The sequence below is a fragment of the Thermobia domestica genome, chromosome 18, assembly GCF_964235325.1.
Source record: "Thermobia domestica chromosome 18, izTheDome1.hap1.1, whole genome shotgun sequence".
Classification (NCBI taxonomy): Eukaryota; Metazoa; Arthropoda; class Insecta; order Zygentoma; family Lepismatidae; genus Thermobia; species Thermobia domestica.
The window spans coordinates 173,641,574-173,663,042 of record NC_137471.1 but is presented as its reverse complement, the minus strand read 5'-3'; the positions used below and the strand labels follow the sequence as shown (position 1 = coordinate 173,663,042).

General features: G+C 35.8%; 1 protein-coding gene across 1 annotated transcript in view; it reads left to right on the top strand.

Moving 5' to 3' along the window:
• The first annotated feature begins 5,813 nt into the window (after positions 1–5,813).
• Positions 5,814–21,469, top strand: part of LOC145675399 (uncharacterized) — a 41,029-nt gene continuing 25,373 nt past the window's right edge. The window contains exons 1-7 of the mRNA XM_081745803.1: positions 5,814–7,717; positions 8,586–8,738; positions 9,174–9,446; positions 11,534–11,863; positions 13,053–13,288; positions 15,592–15,751; positions 17,492–17,547. Coding sequence (XP_081601929.1) covers positions 6,871–7,717; positions 8,586–8,738; positions 9,174–9,446; positions 11,534–11,863; positions 13,053–13,288; positions 15,592–15,751; positions 17,492–17,547 — 2,055 coding nt within the window. The 5' untranslated portion in view covers positions 5,814–6,870. The remainder of the gene's footprint in view (positions 7,718–8,585; positions 8,739–9,173; positions 9,447–11,533; positions 11,864–13,052; positions 13,289–15,591; positions 15,752–17,491; positions 17,548–21,469) is intronic.

Genomic DNA, 21,469 nt, shown 5'->3' with positions numbered 1-21,469 from the left:
TATGGCAAGTAGTAAACGAAGAATCAACCGCATCAAAACCGCAAAATATAGGAATTAAAAAAGTAATACACCATGGCCAAGAAATATCAAATAAACACCGTATTGCAAACCTACTTAATGATTTTTTTGCCAACGTTGCGAAAACATACTCAAGTTCTGAGTCTGAAAAGACGAACAACATAAAATTATCTAGTAATTCTGTATCTATATACTTAATACCTACCACAGAGTTAGAAATAAGATCGATTATTAGAAAAATGAAGATGAAAAGATCTTCAGGGCCCGACGATATTCCTTATTATTTGCTTAAAATGTGTGCCGAATATTTTCTTATACCGTTGACTGATATATGCAATTCCTCTCTTGAAACGGGAACATTTCCAGAAGATCTTAAACTTGCTAAAATAAGACCTATACACAAAAAAGGATCAACTGCTGACCCAGGAAATTATCGTCCTATCTCTATCTGTTTTCTTCAAAATTTTAGAAAAGTTATGTATAACAGATTGGTGCCCTTTTTGGAAAAGAATAATATCTTCACGAAGAGCCAATTCGGGTTTAGGAAGTACAAATCAATTAACAATGCTGTAGTTGCTTTTCTAAGTGATATATATAAAGCGGGAGAAAGAAGAAATAAAATATATGGAATTTTTCTGGATCTCACAAAAGCCTTTGACCTTGTTAATCACAAAATTTTATTGAATAAATTGCGTAGTTATGGTATTAGAGGTCATGCTAATTTATGGTTCCAGTCCTATTTGACTAACCGCATGCAATATGTAGAAATAGGTGCAACCAAGTCAGAGGTAAGAAACATTAGGCAGGGAGTTCCACAAGGATCAATATTAGGTCCCATACTTTTCCTTATATACATTAACGATCTTCCCGATTATATAGTTCCAAACAAAAGCGTACTTTTTGCGGATGATACAAACATTTTAGTTGAAATTCCAAATAACATTTGCACCGAGGATTTCATATTTAAGAACACGACAGATAAAATTACAGAATGGATAAAAGCAAACCAACTTAACCTAAATACAGCGAAAACAACTATAATGAGTTTCAATGAAGGAAAACTGAACTCTCTAAATAGACATCAAATACGTATAGACGGGGAACTCATACAGGTATCTGAAACTTGTAAATTTTTAGGGTTAAAATTAGACTCTAAGTTAACATGAGATGATCACGTGAATGATTTGTTGAGGAAACTAAGCGCGAAAATATATCTTATACGTAAAGTTAGTAAGATTCTAACTACAGAAACCTTGAAAACAATTTATTTCGGATTGATCCAGTCAGTTCTATCGTATGGAATCATTTTCTGGGGTAATACCTGTTATGCGAAGAAAGTATTTACAATGCAGAAGAAAATGTTACGAATAATGTTATCAGTTCCATTTCATACACCAAGTAGACCACTGTTTCAGAAACTTAAAATATTACCATTGCCGTGTATATACATTCTCGAAACAACATTATTCATACATATGAATAAAAGTAACTTTCAACTCAATTCGGACCTACACCAATACAACACAAGAACAACCAATCATATTCATATACAAAATTTCCGCCTAACAAGAACTCAAAATTCGTTACACCACATAGGAATAAAACTTTATAATAAATTACCAGATCGTGTCAAACGAATGCCAAACTTGCAGTTTAAAAGGCACCTCAAGTTACTGTTACTTACCCTAATAGCATCCGATATCCATGGGATGTTCTGAACAAGTCCCATTGATGTCACTATGTCGTATGGGATATTGGGACATAGTCAGGATAACCTGAGGATATCCTATCGGGATAATCCCGGCTTTGTCAGTAGAGCGATATCCTGTGGATATCCTGGCAGGATAATCCCGCGGTTGTTGATATTATTATTATTATCATTATTATTGTTATTATTATTATTATTATTATAAAATACTTCTTCAAAGAGTAAATACAATAATTATATAATACTTTTCTATTATATTATTATTATTTATTATTGTTGTTGTTTATTAAATAATAATATAATAATAGAAAAGTATTATATAATTACTTGGTCCATCGTATTGTATAATTCTGCAATATCGAAGTAATACAGATAATTAATAATGATAATAAAGTTCAATCACTATATAATAATTTCATACTATGTTTGAAGAAACTTCCAGCGCGGCGCGATCGTTCACTGTTTCAGCAGACGACCGCCAAACGTAAAGCAGTTGTTTCCATGATGCACTGCGCAAGGCGGGCGGTGATGGAAGTGAGTCAGTGTAGTAAATGTTTTGGTCGCTTGTAACCAATTAAAATCGGCGGAAGAATATAGGTTAAGTAAGTTTAGTTTATTCAATACGTATTGTTGCAAATAGTTTAATACACATCAAGTGTAAATGTGCAATAATTTGATTGCTTAGCGTGTATTTTCACGGGCAGTTCCGAGAAACAACAGAAGTGGCTGATGCAAATAAGCGAAGCAAAATTGAGGTATTTGATGTGATAGTTTATGCAACATAGCTCGATTCAAGGCTAGATAATATAACTTGCAGTGATTTTTAAAGATTTATGCAGTTCAATCCTCCCGAATGAATCGAATACGTCAGAGAGAGAGAAAAAAGTAGTTTTTGATACCGTAAACTGTGATTTCTGACTAGGTTAGTTAAAGTTATGTCTGTTTACTGTAGCGATAAAAAAAAAAAAAAAAATGTTACTTGTAATGCGACAAATGGGATGTAGGCCCTTTTGTGTACCACTTTAAAGAAAATACACAGTGATATGATATGTTCCTATCTGTAACAGTTCCAGTTCAATGAACAGCAAGAAGCGGGCTGTGGGAGCAGCAGTAAAAACATATTAATGCCGGTCAGTGAAAATTATTGGTTTAGAAATAGTACATTATACTTTCGTGACAATTTTGTTCTTTGTAATAATTTGCCGACTGGCAAGATTTTAGAATGTGCAGACCACTGCACATGTTGATAATGTTAATAATCGTGCAATGGTAATAATGTTAGCATATTTTTACGCCCAAGGGCCAAAATTATTTCTGAAACATGGTATCGGCACTACTTTATTAGCAGATGGCTCTACCAAATTTATCGACATTTCTATTTTTTTTTTTTTTTTTTTGAAAATTTCGTGCTGTTAGACTATATTACGTTCTGTTTGCTTCTGCAATACGATTCTTTTGGTGGGTTAGGTTGGGTAGGTTAGATTAAGATTCTGCTAATAATTACGGTCCTTGTGCCGTTACGGGGGTCCAAAACTAGCAGAAAAACAGTATGATCCACCGGAAGGAAGAGTTGGTGGTGATGTAAGGTGAATTGGAAAAAAAAAGAGGAACCCATGGAAAGATAGGTAATTGCCCAGAAGTCCACTATGATGCAAATTATCGCTCTTTTGTTCCTAATGATGTTAACAATGCTTAAAAGGGCAGTGCAGATGGTGTATCTTTGAGTACAAGAGTACATACACGGTCCTGGTAAAGTGTCCTTGCATTCAAAACACCGGGCTGTATACCCCACTTTCAGAATTTTAGACATCACCTGGAGCGAAAGAAGGAAATAGCACACACAGAGCGTGCAGAGTCGGGTGTTTTGATTGCAAGGACACTTTGCCAAAACTGTATGTACACACACTGCACCCTCTTTTTAAGCGTTGTGTACATCACTAGGAACGAAAGAACGATTATTTGCATCACCCGATACTGTATGAAAGAAGGAGTTCTGGGCAATTAGCGAAGGATATTTGGCGGAATATCTGTCTCGATATTCAGTGAAGCAGGAAAACACCGTCCGGTAAAAGTCCACTTTGTGCCTCCCAGTATGATTGGCTTTTAATATCCTGACGTATTTCTTAAGTACAGGGCCAAAATTAGTAAATGTCATTCGTTGTGTCATAAGTATGACTATTTACTATTATTACTATTAGTAAAGCAATGTTAACCTAATCTATCAAGAGAAGTGGAAAAAATGTAAATTTCGCACGTAAAACATTGGACCCCCGCAACGGCACATTGACCATAATTACTTATAAATCTCCTCTATTGACTTCACTGACAATTACTTAAAACATATTTCACCTGGACACTGGACTATATTTGGTAGTGCTATCTGATAATGTGAACACGGGGAGTTATATTTAGTAACATTTTAGTCCTTGTACTTAAGAATATAAAATTAATGTTGCATCAGTCACTAGCCTGCACATTTTAAAATCCTGCCATTTGGCCCTTGTACTTAAAAAAAATAAAAATGCTATACTAGATATCTGCATCATTCCCCATATAGCATAGCCTGTGGTGGAAATAAAGGTTCTTTTTAGTATGCCACGATCTTCAACACGAGGTACGGCTTGTGTAGCCCGCTCCTTGCAGTTCTGATCTGGAACTGTCACTGGTCGGAACATGTGTCAAGTGACCATGAGCAATGTCGTTCACACAAACATATGTGAATGGCTCATGTGTGCAATGAACAATCCCAAATTATTTATTAAAACAATGCATTCGGAGCAAGGCTATTCACATTTAAAGACGTGTATACAAAATTAAACCTACGAAAGTACAAGAAATAGACCATAACTAGAACCGTTAAAAGATACAGCAATGACTTCTTCACCCTTGGAAAGGTAATTTTGTCCGCATTTAGTAGTGGGGTAAGCGCGTGGCAGTACAGCAAACTGAACTGCGGAATTTCTGAATTTGAAAAGGAAGCGGGGCTAAAAATAATGGACAAATTTCCAAAACTGATTACACAAAAAACTTTTTTTTTTTTTTTTTTTTTTTGTGGAAAACCTGCGAAAGTGCAATAAAGGGTCTACGTTTAAAAGAAGCTTTCAAAAAGGTATTATTTTCGCAGTATTTTAACTATTGACAAAATTGTTATATGAAAGCACACGGTTTGGAGCACAAAATCATTCGCATACATACAGTTTCCAAGCGAAGTGTGAACAATCGAGGAATTAGTGTAGACAGTTAAATTAAAACGAAGAATGTGAACATTATTCAAAAAGCAAATAAACCCCTTTTCCAAAAGCTGAAAACTGCCTCAGCCTGCTGTAAACGGAAAGAACAGCATCATCTAGGATTTGAAAAAATAAAAAATAAATAAATAAAAAAAACTCACTCTACAAAAACACGGTGTAAGGTGAAAATGAGTTCACTCGATGCATTCTACGATACTACCAGGATGATTCAAAAAATAAAACTACTGTGTTTGGGGTACAATTATTCGAAGAAGGAACCATTGTTGTCTAAACAATTATTCCAACGTGGCACCACATCATCCATGCCCTGTTCAAAGTAATGTTACTCAAGGTTCCCTAATAGGTCAGTGTACCTGTGGTGCCTCTTTCAGTGTATGAAAATGGAGGTGTTCTTCAGGGGGAATCCGAAACTTCTACGTCCGGGCTATACGGAGGGTGATAGTGAATTTACTAGTTAAACCACCGGGGATGTGTTCCGTTCCGTTTGGCTGTATGTAGGCGTGCGTTGTCGTGCAGTAACAAGCCCTCTCCGAGTGCCCCCTCCTCTCCTTCTTGCCGCACATTGTTCTGGAAATGGGATTTAGCCGGACAAATATATTTGCTCTGGAACTGATGAGCATTGAAAATGTTAGAACAGCTTAACACTGTTGTGCAGTGGGGTGGCACTGGTTACAATAGCTGGGTTTAAAATTAGTAGTGTGTGTGTGTGTGTGTATGTGTTTTTTTTTTTTTTTAAACGTAGCCAGACACTGTCACTGGCAGTCACTTGTCAATTAATATTGGCAATTTTCAGTGATTAAATATCGAAAATAGGCATTTCTAAAAAGCGTAAGGTTATATTTTATAATATTTATTTTGCTGCATATTTCATTAGAAGTGTTCCGTAGTCTAGTGATTGTAGTTTTGGTTTCTTGTTAGCGTGGTCCTGGGTTCAATCCTCAGCCGGAACATCCCACTTTCGGCGTCCACTCAGGGTCAGGAGGCAGCAGGGGTAATGTATTCAGGGTTAAGCAAAAGTATCGGGACAGGCCAATAATACGAGACAGCATCGAATGCGGTGTCGTCATAATCGCTACACTATATGATGTCATCCAATGATCAGAGAAATTTATTTTATGTAATCTTAATATGTATACTACTTATATTACTTTAAGGAGCTGCTGAACCGATTATAGTTTAAAAAAAAAAAATCAAAAGTCAAAATATTTGTTTATAATTTGTGTACTTACTATTCATGCGTATTTGATAGGTTTCGTGTTAAATTTTCTATATATTGCTATTTCCGATAGCATTGTTCTGTTCCATTGACCAGACTAACCTAATATAACGATTCACTCTATGGCCCAATAATTCTTTTTTACACAGGGCTCGAAATGGAAAGTTTCACGAAACGGAACGCTAGATACTTTCTGAAGTGTGCTTCAATTTGTATGAGTTTTTGTGTGGTTCATTGAATCTTCTCACGAGACGGAACGGAATGGTTCCCGCATTTCACGAACCGGAACGCCGTCCGGTCCGCTCCGGGCCATTTTGAAAAAAAGGAAAAGGGGTAATTTAACGTCCGACGATTGTGCCAGCGATAGGGCTAAAGGGGACGATGAAGGAGAATGATGAAGAAAAAATTGGTGGAATGAGAAAGTGGGAGGAAACGGGAGAAACCCGAGAAAACCCACGAGCACTGTGTTGTCCACCACAAGCTCACATGGCAATCCCTGGGATCGAACCTGGGACCCCGAGCACCAGAGGTGATCGCTCTACCACTGAGCCACCGTGCCCCCCCCCCGGTCCATTTCGAGCTCTGTTTTTGCGTCAGTGTTTGAATTTCGTCCTTGAAATTGGCCTTAAGGTTTTCCCACTTTTATTAATTTTTGTTTGCAGATAAAGCAAATATCCATGGAGAAAAGAAGGAAACCTGTAAGCCAAGTTACAACTAGGCATAAAAGGCGGATGATTCGAAACTTAGCTGGACAGATGCTGAACAGTGCTCCGAGCGAATACGAAAAACCTAGCTATGAGAAGGAAGAACAGGCTACAGAAGATCTGTCCCTCATGTCTGCAGACTTGACTGAGAAAAGCCTAAACGAAGAAATGATACCTTCGTCGGAAAGTGATGACGATAGTGCCAGTGTGTCACCGCTCTATGAATATTCAGAATGTAAAGATAAATCAATGGAGGACGATGCGACTGTCGTTAAATCAGGTGAAAATGACCTCGCCAACCAGTTAGCTCAGTGGGCTTTACGAAGAAACATATGCCACGACGCTGTTGGCGATCTATTAAAAATTTTAAGAAACCATCCGTGTCATTCATATCTTCCAATGGATCCGCGAACTTTATTAAGTACGCCTTCTGTCTCTTCATTAGTTGAAGTGCCACCCGGAAAATACATTCATTTCGGTTTAAGGAATGCGTTGAGTATGCTTACGTCGAATGATGAAACTTTTGTAGAACAAGCTGAAATTAACTTAGTGGTTGCCATTGATGGACTTCCTTTGTCCAGATCTTCTCAGAGCTCTTTTTGGCCTATTCTGTGTTCCACAACTACTTCAACATGTGTTGCAATAGTGGGGCTCTACCATGGTGAAAATAAACCTTCCAACAGCAATGAATACCTAAGAGCTTTCATAACAGAAACGAAAGACCTTATAAATAGTGGATATGAGATTAATGGCAAAACTTTGCCAGTACGATTAAGTGCCCTACCTGTGATGCACCGGCAAAATCTTACATTCTGTGCATAAAAGGACACACAGGGTATTCAAGCTGCACTAAATGCTTGGTGGATGGTGAATTTGTCAATGGTAGAGTGTTTCCTTGATAGTGATGCGCCTAAACGATGTAATAAAGATTTTAGAAAGCATACATATGAAGATTACCATACAGGAATCTCAATTATAGAAGAAATTCCAGACTTTGATATGGTAAAGCATGTGCCCTTAGATTACATGCATTTAGTATGCTTAGGTGTTATGCGCAAAATTATTTTCTTATGGTTGGATGGTCCGTTACAAGTACGATTACGTCACGCTGAATGCGAGAAGTTATCATCAAATCTCATTTCTTTGGATAAATACGTTCCAGAAGAGTTCGCTAGAAAGCCGAGATCATTGCGGTTCGTGCGCCAGTGGAAGGCCACCGAGTTTAGACAGTTCTTGCTGTATACTGGTGTTGTGTGCTTGAAAGGAGTAGTTCGGGAGGATATATATATACATTTTCTGATTCTTCATGTTGCGATGACCATAATGGTTAGCAAAACGCACGTACTTACACATTGCAAGTATGCATCCGAATTGTTACGTGCTTTTGTAAAAAATTTTCCTGCTTTGTACGGAAGGGAACATGTGACGCATAACATACATGGACTTCTACACCTTGGTGACGATGCTTTGCAATTTGGTAATCTTGATATGTTCAGTGCTTTCAAGTTCGAAAATTTTATGCAAACATTAAAGAAGTTAGTTCGCAAGGCAACCACTACAGCAAGTTCATCGAAGATACACATAATTATTTGCTTTAGAAAAGACGAATCAAAACACTTTAGTATGTGAAAATCGTAAAACCAGTCTTTCCGCACCAAAGAAGCAATCTGCTCGTGAATCTTTTTCAGTTTTTCCAGGACAATTGAAAGCAACACAACCGAATAACGTATGCATTACTCGTTCAGGTGAAATTGTGCAAGTTCATGATATACAAGTTGGTTCTTCTGTGAGAATACTTGGGAGAAAATACATGGATCAAAGAGATTTATATGATGTGCCATGTAAGTCTTCCATGTTTGGGATTGTAGTTGTCACTTCGTTAACATCCGATGCAATCTCTCTCACATGTGACGATATAAAAGCAAAATGCATCAAGATTCCAATTGACGAAAAATCTTGGGTTGTTTTTCCATTATTACATTCTTTAACCTGCTGAAAATATAATGCCTTTTTTTGTGAAATATTCAGTTCACCTTGAAGTGATTGGAGGTAGTTGGGCTATCAAAACCAAGTTGCACTACTGTTTTTGCTATGAAATATATGATTAAATCTTGTAAACATTTCTTAGGTTAGGTTAGAGCTGAAATGGTTTCAACTGATTCGTTAACAGTTTTCTGCGAGAAGCAAACTGAACTCATAAACAAAAGTTGCTGATACGTTCAGCTGTACAGTTATGGGGGAAAAAATCATCATATTTTTGCATGCTTAAACTCTTTATACATCTGTGTTATTCGTTTTTACCTGTTATAGAATTCCATACCGTCAGTGCAAAATGTCTGAAGAAAAGATTCCAGAGGCACAGTATTATGTTGTTGAATTCTCCGACGGGATACAACTAGTGCCGGTTAATTGGTTACTAGATGGGAAAAGAAAATGCTATTGGCCGAACTACAGCAGTTTTACAAAATACTATAAGGCAGTAGAGGAGAAATTAGAACCAAAGGAAGACTGGAGTATCCATAGGGTTTATGAAATTATTGGTCAATCATGTGAGTATTTTAATATTTTCTTCCACTTTCTTAATTATATAGACTTCCATTTTTTTTATGGATTTTTTTTAATTTGAATTTATTGAAACTGAAAAGAAAAAATGTCAAGCGTACAATTTTACAATAATATCTGTCACAAACAAAAAGTATGATTTTTTATATTATTGTAGATATTAAGGGTCTTTCATACAGCAAAATTAAACTATACTAATTTTACAGTATTTCTTTAATATTCTCAAAATCGATAAAAAATAACTTGAAAAATGGAAATGTAGTACAATAGTCAATATTATTGTGCATGTCATACCGTTATCACGACTCATCTATCTCGTTTTGCTGTGTAGTTATTAATAGATGCGGCATGGATTTGTGAGATACACCTATAAGCTGCAAAGGGACGGCTAGATGATTCGTAAAAAGCTAGGTGCTAGGTGATTCGTAAAAATGCCAAATAATATTGTCTAGCGCACTGGGTTTACACTGTTCAATTTCTTTATCTGTTTTGAAGATGTTACAGAAAAACTGTAAAATTAGTATAGTTTAATTTTGGTGAATGGAAGATCCTTGGTAATCGTAATAATAAAAATGAGAGTGTAAACTAAGTTGTGTTTGCAATAATTGAGCGTGCTTGGTGAGACTAATAGTAAATTCCAAGGTGATATATTTGCTGTCAAAAACCTATCACTTGTGGATCAATTCCTCGCTATGACATTCTTGCATTTTTGCATTCTTACATTGAAAAACACCCATGTAATAACCTGTTAACAAAGTTTATCCATACAGATGTAATACTTTATTTTACTCACTTAGAGCGAACGCTCTGACCATGACGCTACGGGGGAAACTATCAAAATTTTATTGTAACATTTTATTTAGATAAAATATGGCGCCTTATAATGAAGCAAGGTAACACCAACGTAAATTACAGAAAGTAGAGACAAAGAATATTTTACTTACGATTTGGTCTGTCCTAAGTGGCGGATAGTTTCTAATAACATGGTTTAAATCTATTTATTGCTTATTCAACTGCATCAGTGATATACTGATCATTGGATATTTGTGACATCGTATACGAAACTTATTTTCTAAAAAAAATCAAGAACGTAATACCGATTGGTTTAAACTTTTGTTTGTCTCGCCTGGAGTTCATGATTAAAAGCATGATGCACTACGGTTCAACGTCCAGGAATGTGGATATTTCAATTTTTGGTTGTTTGAAGGTTACGGTTTTCATTCACGGTGCCTCGGGGCTCTTTGAATTTTCATAATAATGAGGCGTTGAATGTTACCAAACGTAATTTTTTAAAAAATAATCATAGTGATGGTTACATAGTGGTCATATAAAAAAAAAAAAAGCTTCTGGCTGCTTGTTGAGCTGAAGCGGTAGTAGCTCCTACGATTGGCATCTACACTCGTTTTTGTTATGATTTGGCGCGAAAACTACTGAACCAATCAATATTTTTGCTACTATGAAACTTTATATGAAGATTTGTCAGAAATAAATGTCTCCTTTTCTGTATACACATATGTATACAAAGTGCATGTTAAAAATGGATGAAAAAATGGATCTGAGGGAAACATGTACGAAAGCAGAATTTTGACGATAACAGATTTCAGTTTCGTAAGCAAAATTCTCGGGGGCCGCAACATAGTGCCCCTAGAGGCAAAAGTCGGGCACAGTAGACCTAATGGGTAAAAAGTGCAACTGAAGGTAGAAATGGATAAAAATAAAAGGTGGGTTCAAAAATGGGTTTTAATTCTGTAAAGCTGCCCCCTACCTTCCCGTCATTATGGCCCTGGGGTCAACTTAAAAACATTAAATGGAAAAAATTGAAACCTCTATAAGAAGTACTATTTTTCGAATCTATAGCAGAAATCAGTGAGTTGCTGGAGCGAAGTCCCAAGTGGTCTAAGCGACAGTCTGGGAATAAAGCCAAACAGGTGAACACACGTTGAGTCAGTTCAAAATGGTCTTGCATTCGCTTCTGCTTAACTCGAAGCAATTCTGACATTGTATATAATTTTACTGACGAACATGATTAGAAGCGATATTAGTACTCTCTAATTTGTTTCAATATTCATTCTAGATTCTTACGAGCGTGGGATGGAGAAATTAGAACTCGCGAGAGACCAGACCGAAGTTGATACTGGTAATGAAGAATCTTTTGAGATACAGAAAAAGAAACGTCGCATACGAGCTAGAAAACAGCAATCATCATCTTCGGACGAAGATATTGCCCTTAGTGAAGCGGTTAAGCAAAGTGTTTCTACAATAAAGAAGACTTTGCCACCGGTACCGAATCTCTTTTCTAAAAAGGTCGTGACGAGCACCAATGTGGATGATCCTGGAATGGCAAAAACTCCTAAGCGGAGCCCAGTCACCTCAGATGAGAGTACTGCTGTCCAAGAACACGAAGGTTAGTTCCAGTAATATATAATATTAGATCTTAAATTCAATTCGTTTGTAAGTTTCCATTTATAGTTTTTATAATACTTAATATGCTTTTACAGTAAAAATGTTTCTAACGCACGAAATGTCAATAGTAACCTTTATTTTCAACCAGTTATCAACAATTCTATGACAAGAGTCCCTCCATACGGTATATTCCTTTTTATTTGTAGTGGGTGGGGTAACATACGGACAATTAGTCAAAATATCTTCTTCCTCAGGGTAATTCTAGGAATGTGAAATGATATTAATTCTATGCTACTGATGATGATGATGTGGTGTTCTGCCCGAAGACAGGTCTGACCCAAAGGTTCGTGGGTAAGGTGAATCCATATGGTGATTTGCCATTGCGTTCCATGGGATGTTGACGTCGTAAGGACAGGAACTACAGTTGAACGAGGGATCCGAACCTTTTGTTCCCAACCTGGAATTGAGCCCGGGACACCTTGATTACAAGGCGAGCTTATCCACTGGAGACATTTGTGCTATGCTATACTTTAGAAATGCTAATGCTACTAAACATTTATGCTTTACTTCAAATATAGATTTCTTTAAGGAAAATATATGTTAGGTTCCTTGTATTTCTAGAAAAGTAGTCACACTTAAAGAGGTTGTTATGCTGTCTTTATATATATATATATATATATATATATATATATAAACAAAAAAGCGACGTAAATATTACATTAGGATTTGGAACTTATGTTAAGATAGGATTAACCCAGGGTCAATCGCGCTACTTGGAGTAATAGATTTTTCTGATGTATATTCTTTTCTTTCATATGCTTCAAGACTTTGTAATAATAAAACGTACCTTTTCTCAATAGTTCATTAATGTTTCCTAAATATCATGTTATTGTTTTCTTGGGCTCTATATTTCGCTGTTACTGAACGATGAAGCAACAAAATATTCGGCAAAAATTAATATATATTTTAAATTCCAAGTTCCATGCAAGTCGGCGTGAAACTGGGTAAGGTTACTTAGTTAGGGAAATCTTTTCAGATTCGATATTGTTTTCCATATGATGTATATGTACTTCATACATTATCTTGCACTCTACTGGCTAGCTGTAATTTTTTTATTTGAAGTGTATTGCATGTAAAAGTAATTTTCATTACCAACTAGTAAGAATTTACTGTATTTTTCTTTTTGCTAGGGTGCACTGGATTTCACCAGCAGATGTTGCGAACAATGGCTAGTATCAAATACACTATAAACGATATGTGTCAATCTTTGGCCAGGATTGAGAACAAAATAGACGAAAAGAAAGAGACTGTTGAATTGGATGTACAGGAAGCCTCGATTTTGTCCAGTTACTTCCCCATAACTTCTGTTGAACAAATGGGTGCCATAGAATCCAAACTACAGGATAAAGATTACAGAATAAAGCTAGTAAGTCCTTTAAAATACTCCTTTTGTAACAGAGCATCAAGAGACAGGTATATTTCTCTCTAGGTAGAACGGCACAGGACCGTTTGATGGGGTGCAGTTGTTTTTTTTTTTTTTTTTTTTTTAAAAAAAAAAGCAGTTTCTACAGTTCCTACAGCAGTTACTACAAATAAAATAAGATATTTTCACTTAGATACCGGGCCCACCTCTGCATCTCTGGTTGTTGAACCCCGACATTCAATTTGTAAACGAATATTAACTATTCCAGAAATTAATCTTAATGATGCAATGAGAGACCACGTTGGAAAATATGGTTGACGTGCTACTAATCCATAGAACCGCAGAGAACTCTTTTCTGCCCTTTTGGTTTTCATGCACGTTTCACTCTTCTGTACTTTTTCATGTGTAAAAGTAACAATATTTGAGGCAAAAGCGGAATAAAATCACAACGGGGGAGGGCTTCCCCGATACCCCCACCCCAAAATTACAAAAACTATGATGAAAATTAAAACGACCTTAAACAATAAAGAAAAACACAGAAATAACTACGCTTTTCCGTTGGTAAAACTTACAATATAATGGGGAAGGAGGCACCCTCTCTATCAGAATTAAAAGGGACGAAGTACACAAATACGGAATTGAACCCACATCTCCCACACCAAAGGTCTCATTTGCGCCAAGCAGGTTCTTTATATTTACCTTGTGAAACAGAGAAAATCGTACAAACTATCCGCGGATATCGAACCAACCACCTTCCGAATACAAACAAGCCTAATCTGCACCGATGATGACTGCCCCGGACAACGAACCAATATTCTTCCGAATGTAAAACTCGGACACTAATTAAATTACTTTCTACTGTCCAATTAAAAATAAAAGTGTACCGTTTACAAATCTCACAAACCGCTGGTTTTTTTTTTTAATTCGTTTTTATCATCTGCGGAACGCGAAGACCCATTATTGCTTGCTTCCTTGCTCCAATTGTTTTAAAATACCCGCCTGTAACTGCCATATAGGATTCAAGAGTAATCTTGCGTAGAAGTACGTAAACAATTTAACAAGGGCAATTACATCGAGATTTTTTGTGACGTAAGTGTATGCCTAGACATCACTTCACCAGAATGCATTGATGATAGACAATACACGATCATGTTTCGTCTGAATGTAAAAGGCAAAATTTCGATGTTTTGTGCGCAGATTTTTTCCAAAGGGTGAAATTTTGATCGGTTAATGGATTTCAGTTATTACCTTTATCGGAATTTATTTAACTGGTCACTACACACAAGGCAACTTTCGAGGGAACTGACTCTCCAAGATTGAGTTGTCTTATTGATATCGTGGAGAAATCAACCTATTTATAAGAGAATTCAGTCCTTCAGAGTCAGTTCCCTTGAAACTTATCCTCTGAGTGGTGGGTTGAAAGGAGAGCCAGTGTTCTAGAACCTTTCACAACTAAGGTATTGTAAATACCAATTTTTTGACCCAAATTTTGTTTCGATTGTTTCATAATTCAGTAATTTTCAGGGAATAAAAGTCTGGGAATTTTGTCTGATATAGTAGACACCCTGATAAACGTTGGCGTTACAGACCCTTGCGGTCCTGAGTTTTTCCAATGCTATCTTCTAGTGATCACTTGATCTACGTCCACTTGATCTGCGTCCACTTGAATAACGGGCCTGTGATCAGCAGTGTTTCCTCATCTTGCTCACCAACAGGCTTAGCCGGCAACTTTCTAGATCATCTCTTTATTTAGGCCTACTTGGCTACCCAGTTTTTGTGAAGACTCCAGAGAAATAGGGTACTTTGAGCGGGAATCGAACTTGGGACCAGTTGTACATGAATCCCACGCTTTATTACTAGTCTTTGCAGCCCTCTGAACTAATCCTAATACATAATAAAAATATATATGAGAAGTAGGTAATAAAAAAGCAGTAGTCCATTAGACTACAGTTTTGTAAGAACGTCGCGTGAACCATAGTTTAATAGTGCAGGCTTAATAAGTTCTGCTGTTGGATCTAAACTCTCGATCGTTTTGTCTTCAAGTTTTTTTAAATCTTGTAAAAAGAATAGCTTCAGACATAGTAAACACTTCGTGTTCACATCATTGTCATGTGTTTTGGGGACAGACTTTTACAAGGCACAAAAGTACTAGTATCATTTCTCTGCTGGTTTCCGATACTAAATTTTTACAGTACCGGTATTATTTTTCCTTTTATACTAATCTATTTATTGTCTTTGTGATAGTTTCCTTGTTGGGAATATAAGGTTCGGTACATCCCGTGTAAGACATACTGTGTTACTTACAGGTGAATGAACTTCAAAGGATTGGCGGGCATAATCTCGACTCCATTGTTGTCAACCTTTTGAAGCGTACAATGGACAATGAAGTTGCATCAAGATTCAGTTGGCTTGGAGCCAAAGGGAAGCATGTTTTTCAGAATCTACGTTTGTGTGAAGTAATCATGAGTAAGTACAAAGTATTTATGGTTCATTAATTTTGACGATACCGGCACCTATAGAGGTTCGGTATATTTAAATTCGCAAGTACATCAGTTTCTACAATCTATATTGATGGCTCAGTTTAAGATGCCTAAAGTTTGTTACAGTGGGTATCATAGGAATGTTAAAGTAAAAGCAGAGATTTACAAGTAAAAGTAAAATTCCTTATAAGACAGTGGGTCCTAAAACAGAGTCTGCTCATTTTCCTTATGAATGAGATGAGTAAGCTCTCATTCGTGAGCAAACTCTTGAAATAAAAACTCAACATTCCTGTGGTCTTGGTCCAATTAACAGAGCTTATTCATAGAGTTTGCTTCACTTCGAGCCAAGACTGACAGTTAAGAAGCCTTCAAAATGTTTATACCGTTTAAATAATGTAATATTTACAAACAAACAAAAAATGATTTGTCAATCACATTAATTGACATCATAAAAGCTTAAGTTGGCTTAAAATGAACAATGGAAGCTAAAGAAGAAATTATGGGAAGTATTGTATGAAGACAAAGCTTAAGGAAAAATGGATAGCCAATTTCCATTATATAAAATTAAAATAGCCAATTTTCCTTCTTCAGTTGAATAAAGTCGGAAAATCAAGTGGATTAAAATAATTAAGGAAACTAGCTGAACTAAACAACTGATGTAAAAAAATATTGCCACTGTTATTTACGCTTAAGAAGGCAACAAACAAATGTAAAGAAAACACTGAACAGTGACAAAGTAGTGCAGTTCATTGTTTTCACGTCTTAGTCCACTTAGTTATTATGACTTTTTAAATCCGTGTGACTCTCGAACTTCATTCAACAGAAGGGAGGATTATTCCCGAAAGTTAATAATGTATCAATGTTTTATATCCATGCTTTGTATGTCATATATCTATGTTTACGTGCACTTCATGGACAGCAGCAATATTCCTATTCCTGAACTCCGTTTATGGGAGTAAGATACATACTTAACAATACCTTGGGAAAGTGCTCAATGGTATTGTTTCTTAAGAAAAGTTTCATCTGATGACTACGTCCGGATCTCTTGGAAATAACCTGGATAACGAGAGTTAATGTTAAAAAGGAAGTTCAAAAATTTCAAATATTACAAGATCGACAATTGTGTTAAATTCTCATTCTTATTGTAGACAATTATTAGATTTGTACTAAGTACAAAGATGTTCAGGAAAAAGGGTCACAAAGTTTCAGGGCAGAAAGATTGCATCAAAAGAAGGAAAAAGCCGCACTAAACATGTCTTTTGCGGTTCGTTTCGGAGATATGAGCTGCCGACAATATGGGAAATCGAATTTCATAAACTATTCAACGTACAGAGTGCGGTTTAAGCTTTCGCACTCAGTCATACCTGCTCGATTTGGAAATATATATATATTCCAAAACTCTAATGCGTGCGTAAGGAACTCCTTAAATAAATTCTGTATCGCCTTTCGGAGTAATCCCGTCCGAACGCATTGTACAGATTTGAAACACGCATTTTCTAACTAATGTAGGTATGACTTCAAGTGTAAGCTTTGCACAACACTAATTAGTACCATAACGTTAAATAGTTTCTGAAGTTGTTTCCCACGTTTTCGGCAGCTTTTATCTCCGAGACTACGCCTTCTTTACTTTCTTTTGATCTGCCCTGAAAGTTTGTAACCCCTTTTTCTGAACATGTTTTATATTGTACATAATCATTTACTTAATAGTTTGTTTTTATTATTGCAGGCACTGCGCGGTATCACAAGCATTGCAAGGCATCAACAGATGCAGAGATATCAGATGTAATAAAGAAGTGGCTTCGTCATGCTAAAGAGCGGGCTCTCAGGCAGAACAACAACACTAACAATGATTAGTTATGCAAGAAAAAGTGTAAAATAAAACTAAAAACGCATTGTTTTGATGTTCTGTCATGCAGATTTAACGATCTGTGAAATCTGCAGTTAACGGTGATTTTTTTTTTTTTTTTTTTTTTATTGTAGGAACAACAGACAACAGTTTTTCAAGAAATGTGTTTGAGTGATAATAATACCCAGGTTATTTATTCTAAAAGTCGGTCTTCTTCTTCTTACAACTTAGTCACAAACAGATTATGTTGAATCATTTTTTTTTAACGTCGCTCAAGGCAAAGACATTGGGATAACCTTTTATAAGGTTACATATCCTCTTTTTTATTTTTATGGAAGTGTATGATTTATATGGATTAAACTTGAATTACAAGACTTTTTATGAAATTCAGTGCGTAGTGGTACTGTATGTAACTGCTTTTTTGTAAAAGTTTTGAAACTCACTCAGAATTTTGCATTTTTTTCAACAAATTTGGTAATGGAGGTGTTGAATTGAAAAGGTTGAGAACCAGCCTCTTGGATTCATGTTGCATTTATTTTTATACTGAAAAACCTTTTGTGATGTATGCCATATTTTGTGTTTGTATCATTATTTGCATATGTAAATAATACTATGTGGAAGCAATGACTGTACACAGTAATTTAGCATAGTTTTAGCATTTATTGAAATAAAGAAAATCTACTGTACTTGGTTTTTAGCCTCAATGTAAATTATGAAATTGAAAACAAAATTTTAATCAATTTTTCAATTAATAAGTATTACATACTGTACATATATATATAATCTTCTGATAGTTGATTGTTCCGTTTCTCTTCATTAATTATCTGTAACTTTGTTGCGCAGCTTAAAGGATTCTGTACCGGTGACTGATAGTTCGCAAACTAAAATCCTGTCGACACTAAACTAAAATTTAAGAAAACGTTCACTATTCTCGCTCAGCCATGGAAATGCATTGGGCGTATGGTTGCAGAGCTGCTTTCGTGGTTTATCACGACATATATTTTGAACCCGCAATTATTTTTTTTATTTTTTCGTATATTATATAATAACACCACATTTCCACGAAGCTGGTATGGTTAAGTCAGTTTTCTTAGAAACTTTTTTCTCTGTTCTGAATTAGTACGTCCACTAGAATGCTACGTCCAAATTAATTATATAAGTATTACAGAAATTACATTGTTTGCACCCTTTGTCTTTTCTTTTATTACTAAATGAAGATCTAATTAAATTTCCTTTATGGTGCGGGAAATGTCCTGCTTCCGAGTGACGGACTTCATATTAGGAGTCATAGTTGGATGGACATTCAACTAGGACTCTTGACGATGGAAAGCCCGTCTCTCGGAAGCAGGGTATTCAAGCCTCATAAAGGACATTTATATCTTCGTTTAGTAAAATAAGGAAGGGCAAAGGGTGCTCCCTCCCTTCTCCGTCCAGCTAGGCGATTTGAGATATCCATGTGACATCCACCGGACGTCCCATCGCGATGTACAAATCACGTCTCGCAGACATCACACGGACGTCTCGCGGGACGTCCATGGGATATCCATGAAGCGGACATTCGGCCATCTGATCAACAGCTACAGGACGTCCTGCTGATATCGTGGGATGTCGCATGGACATCGCAAATATCCCATCGGGACATCCCATTGGACATCCTGAGGATATTGAATGCTATTAGGGTAAACATCTTTTCTATGGTTTAGATGAATATCTTCAGTGTGATCTTTCTTTGTAATGTAAATATTAAGATTTATTTGAATTTTGAAATATATAAAACAACATACAATTTATATTTTCTCTAAAAATACACTTTTAGTTTTATTGTTACGATATATTTTGTATTATTATTATTATATATATTTTTTAAAGAATTGTATTATTAATTGTAGCGTTTTTTCTTGTAATTATGATTATTATTAATTGTAATGGTAACTGTATCTGTTGACGAAGCCATGAACGCTAAGTTCTTACGGCGGAAATTGAAATAAATAAATAAATAAAAAGAAGAATTAGGGAGTTCCACGGTCTGACTACCGTTAGTGTTGAGAAGATAGAAGTATTCTTTAGTACTTCCCATCTTCAAGGGAAACCTTCTGGGAATTGCCCCTTCACTAATAGGGTTGTTACCGCAGCATGACTAAGCGATACGTAGACTCACACGTTAACGTGGGGTCCAAACCACTTAAACTTTCCCTAGGAATCGAATGAGGATCTTGTATCCATAAAGCGCGAACGCTAATCGACCAGCGAAACATTCTCGATTTCCAATTAATTAACAAATGGGGAAAGGCATTTCATTATCTGTTAATGTTAATACGCAATTATGTACTACAAAAACAAACGGAATGTAGTCAAATTACTTTTTATTCCATATTAGCTAAAATGCCCGTTCTTTGTACGGGGAGAATTAGGTTCACGGAAAGCATTTGACCTTCCTCTCTCCCTTAGTATAAGCATATCAATTGAAGTATAATGATAAAAACTCCATAATATATTCTATTTTTGTCAGGAATTTAAAAGCCTCTTGCACCTTAAGATACGCCCTTTAAGAAAAGTTACATGATAAAATCCCAGCTTTAGATAGAAACTCTGTTCAATAACTCATTCCAAACTGTCCAACCGTTACCCCTGACAAGATTACAAACAACAGCCATCGTCGATTTCAATGTGTTGAAATAAATTATTGGAAACGCTGTTTCTTCCTTTAAATTGATATTTTCTAAAACAGGAAATGATGTGTCCCCTTGTTTTTAATGAGGTGTTTATATACTGAATTTCAGCATCCTAAATTTACGAGCTCATAACAAACTGAGATATTGGCTGATTCTTTTTAATTCCCTCTACTTCTATTATAATTTTTCAACGTTTATTTCAAGTAGGGTGCCAAAACTTGACCTGTACGTATAAACGAACATGTAACTTGAACACGAACTGTTTGAATCCAAAAGATATTTTTTTAAAAATATTACGTATACCATATAACAAAACAGTTTGTTGGAAACACAATCAACAACGGTTTTGGCTGTATTTTATTCTAACCCTTCGACTACCAACGTGATACATGTGTCAGATGTGAATAATTCAGACATCGTCGGCAATTTGTTTTTAGAAAATTCTAAAAGAAATACATGTTGTTCTCCCATCGGATTAGATGTAACTAGGAGATTGTGTTTGGCATCCAAAACAGTGTACAGATGTCAGAAATATCCCACATTAAAGGAGTCGTACATCTAAAAAGAATGTTCACATTTAAAAAAAGTGAAACGGTTAATGTAGTCACGGCCAAATTTGTTTGTATTTAACATTTCCTTTTAAATTCAAACGATATTTGCTTTTTCTACTAGAATATGCCCTTGTATTCACAGACAATAACGAAAAATTAACAGAATCGATAGAAAAACACAGTTCATCGGAACAGTGAACCGTGTCCACCTTAAACTATAATTGATCCAACGATTTTAATCCGATCTCCTGAGCAAATTAGATGCAAACGTACTATCTTTGTAGATAAAAGTTTCGATTATGCCTACATAGTAGCTATATATTGTCATCAGTTTACTCTTTAAAATAGCGTTTATGCTTCACCATTACGAAGGTTGAGTACTGAACTACTGAATATCCTAAAACATAATTTAATTATTGTTAATTAGTGAAAAATGAAAGAAAAAGTTTCCTGTTGCTAAGAATTCCTAGTATAAATAACAGTTAATCAAGTGCGGGATCGGTGTATTACGTGAAGAATTCTATGTTAATCTGTTTCCAAAACCTGTAATATATCCAAGACAGAATACTTTGACAAGCAAAAACAAATACAAAATTCTGTGACGATGTGCAATCTCTTTCTGTTTACTTAGTTCG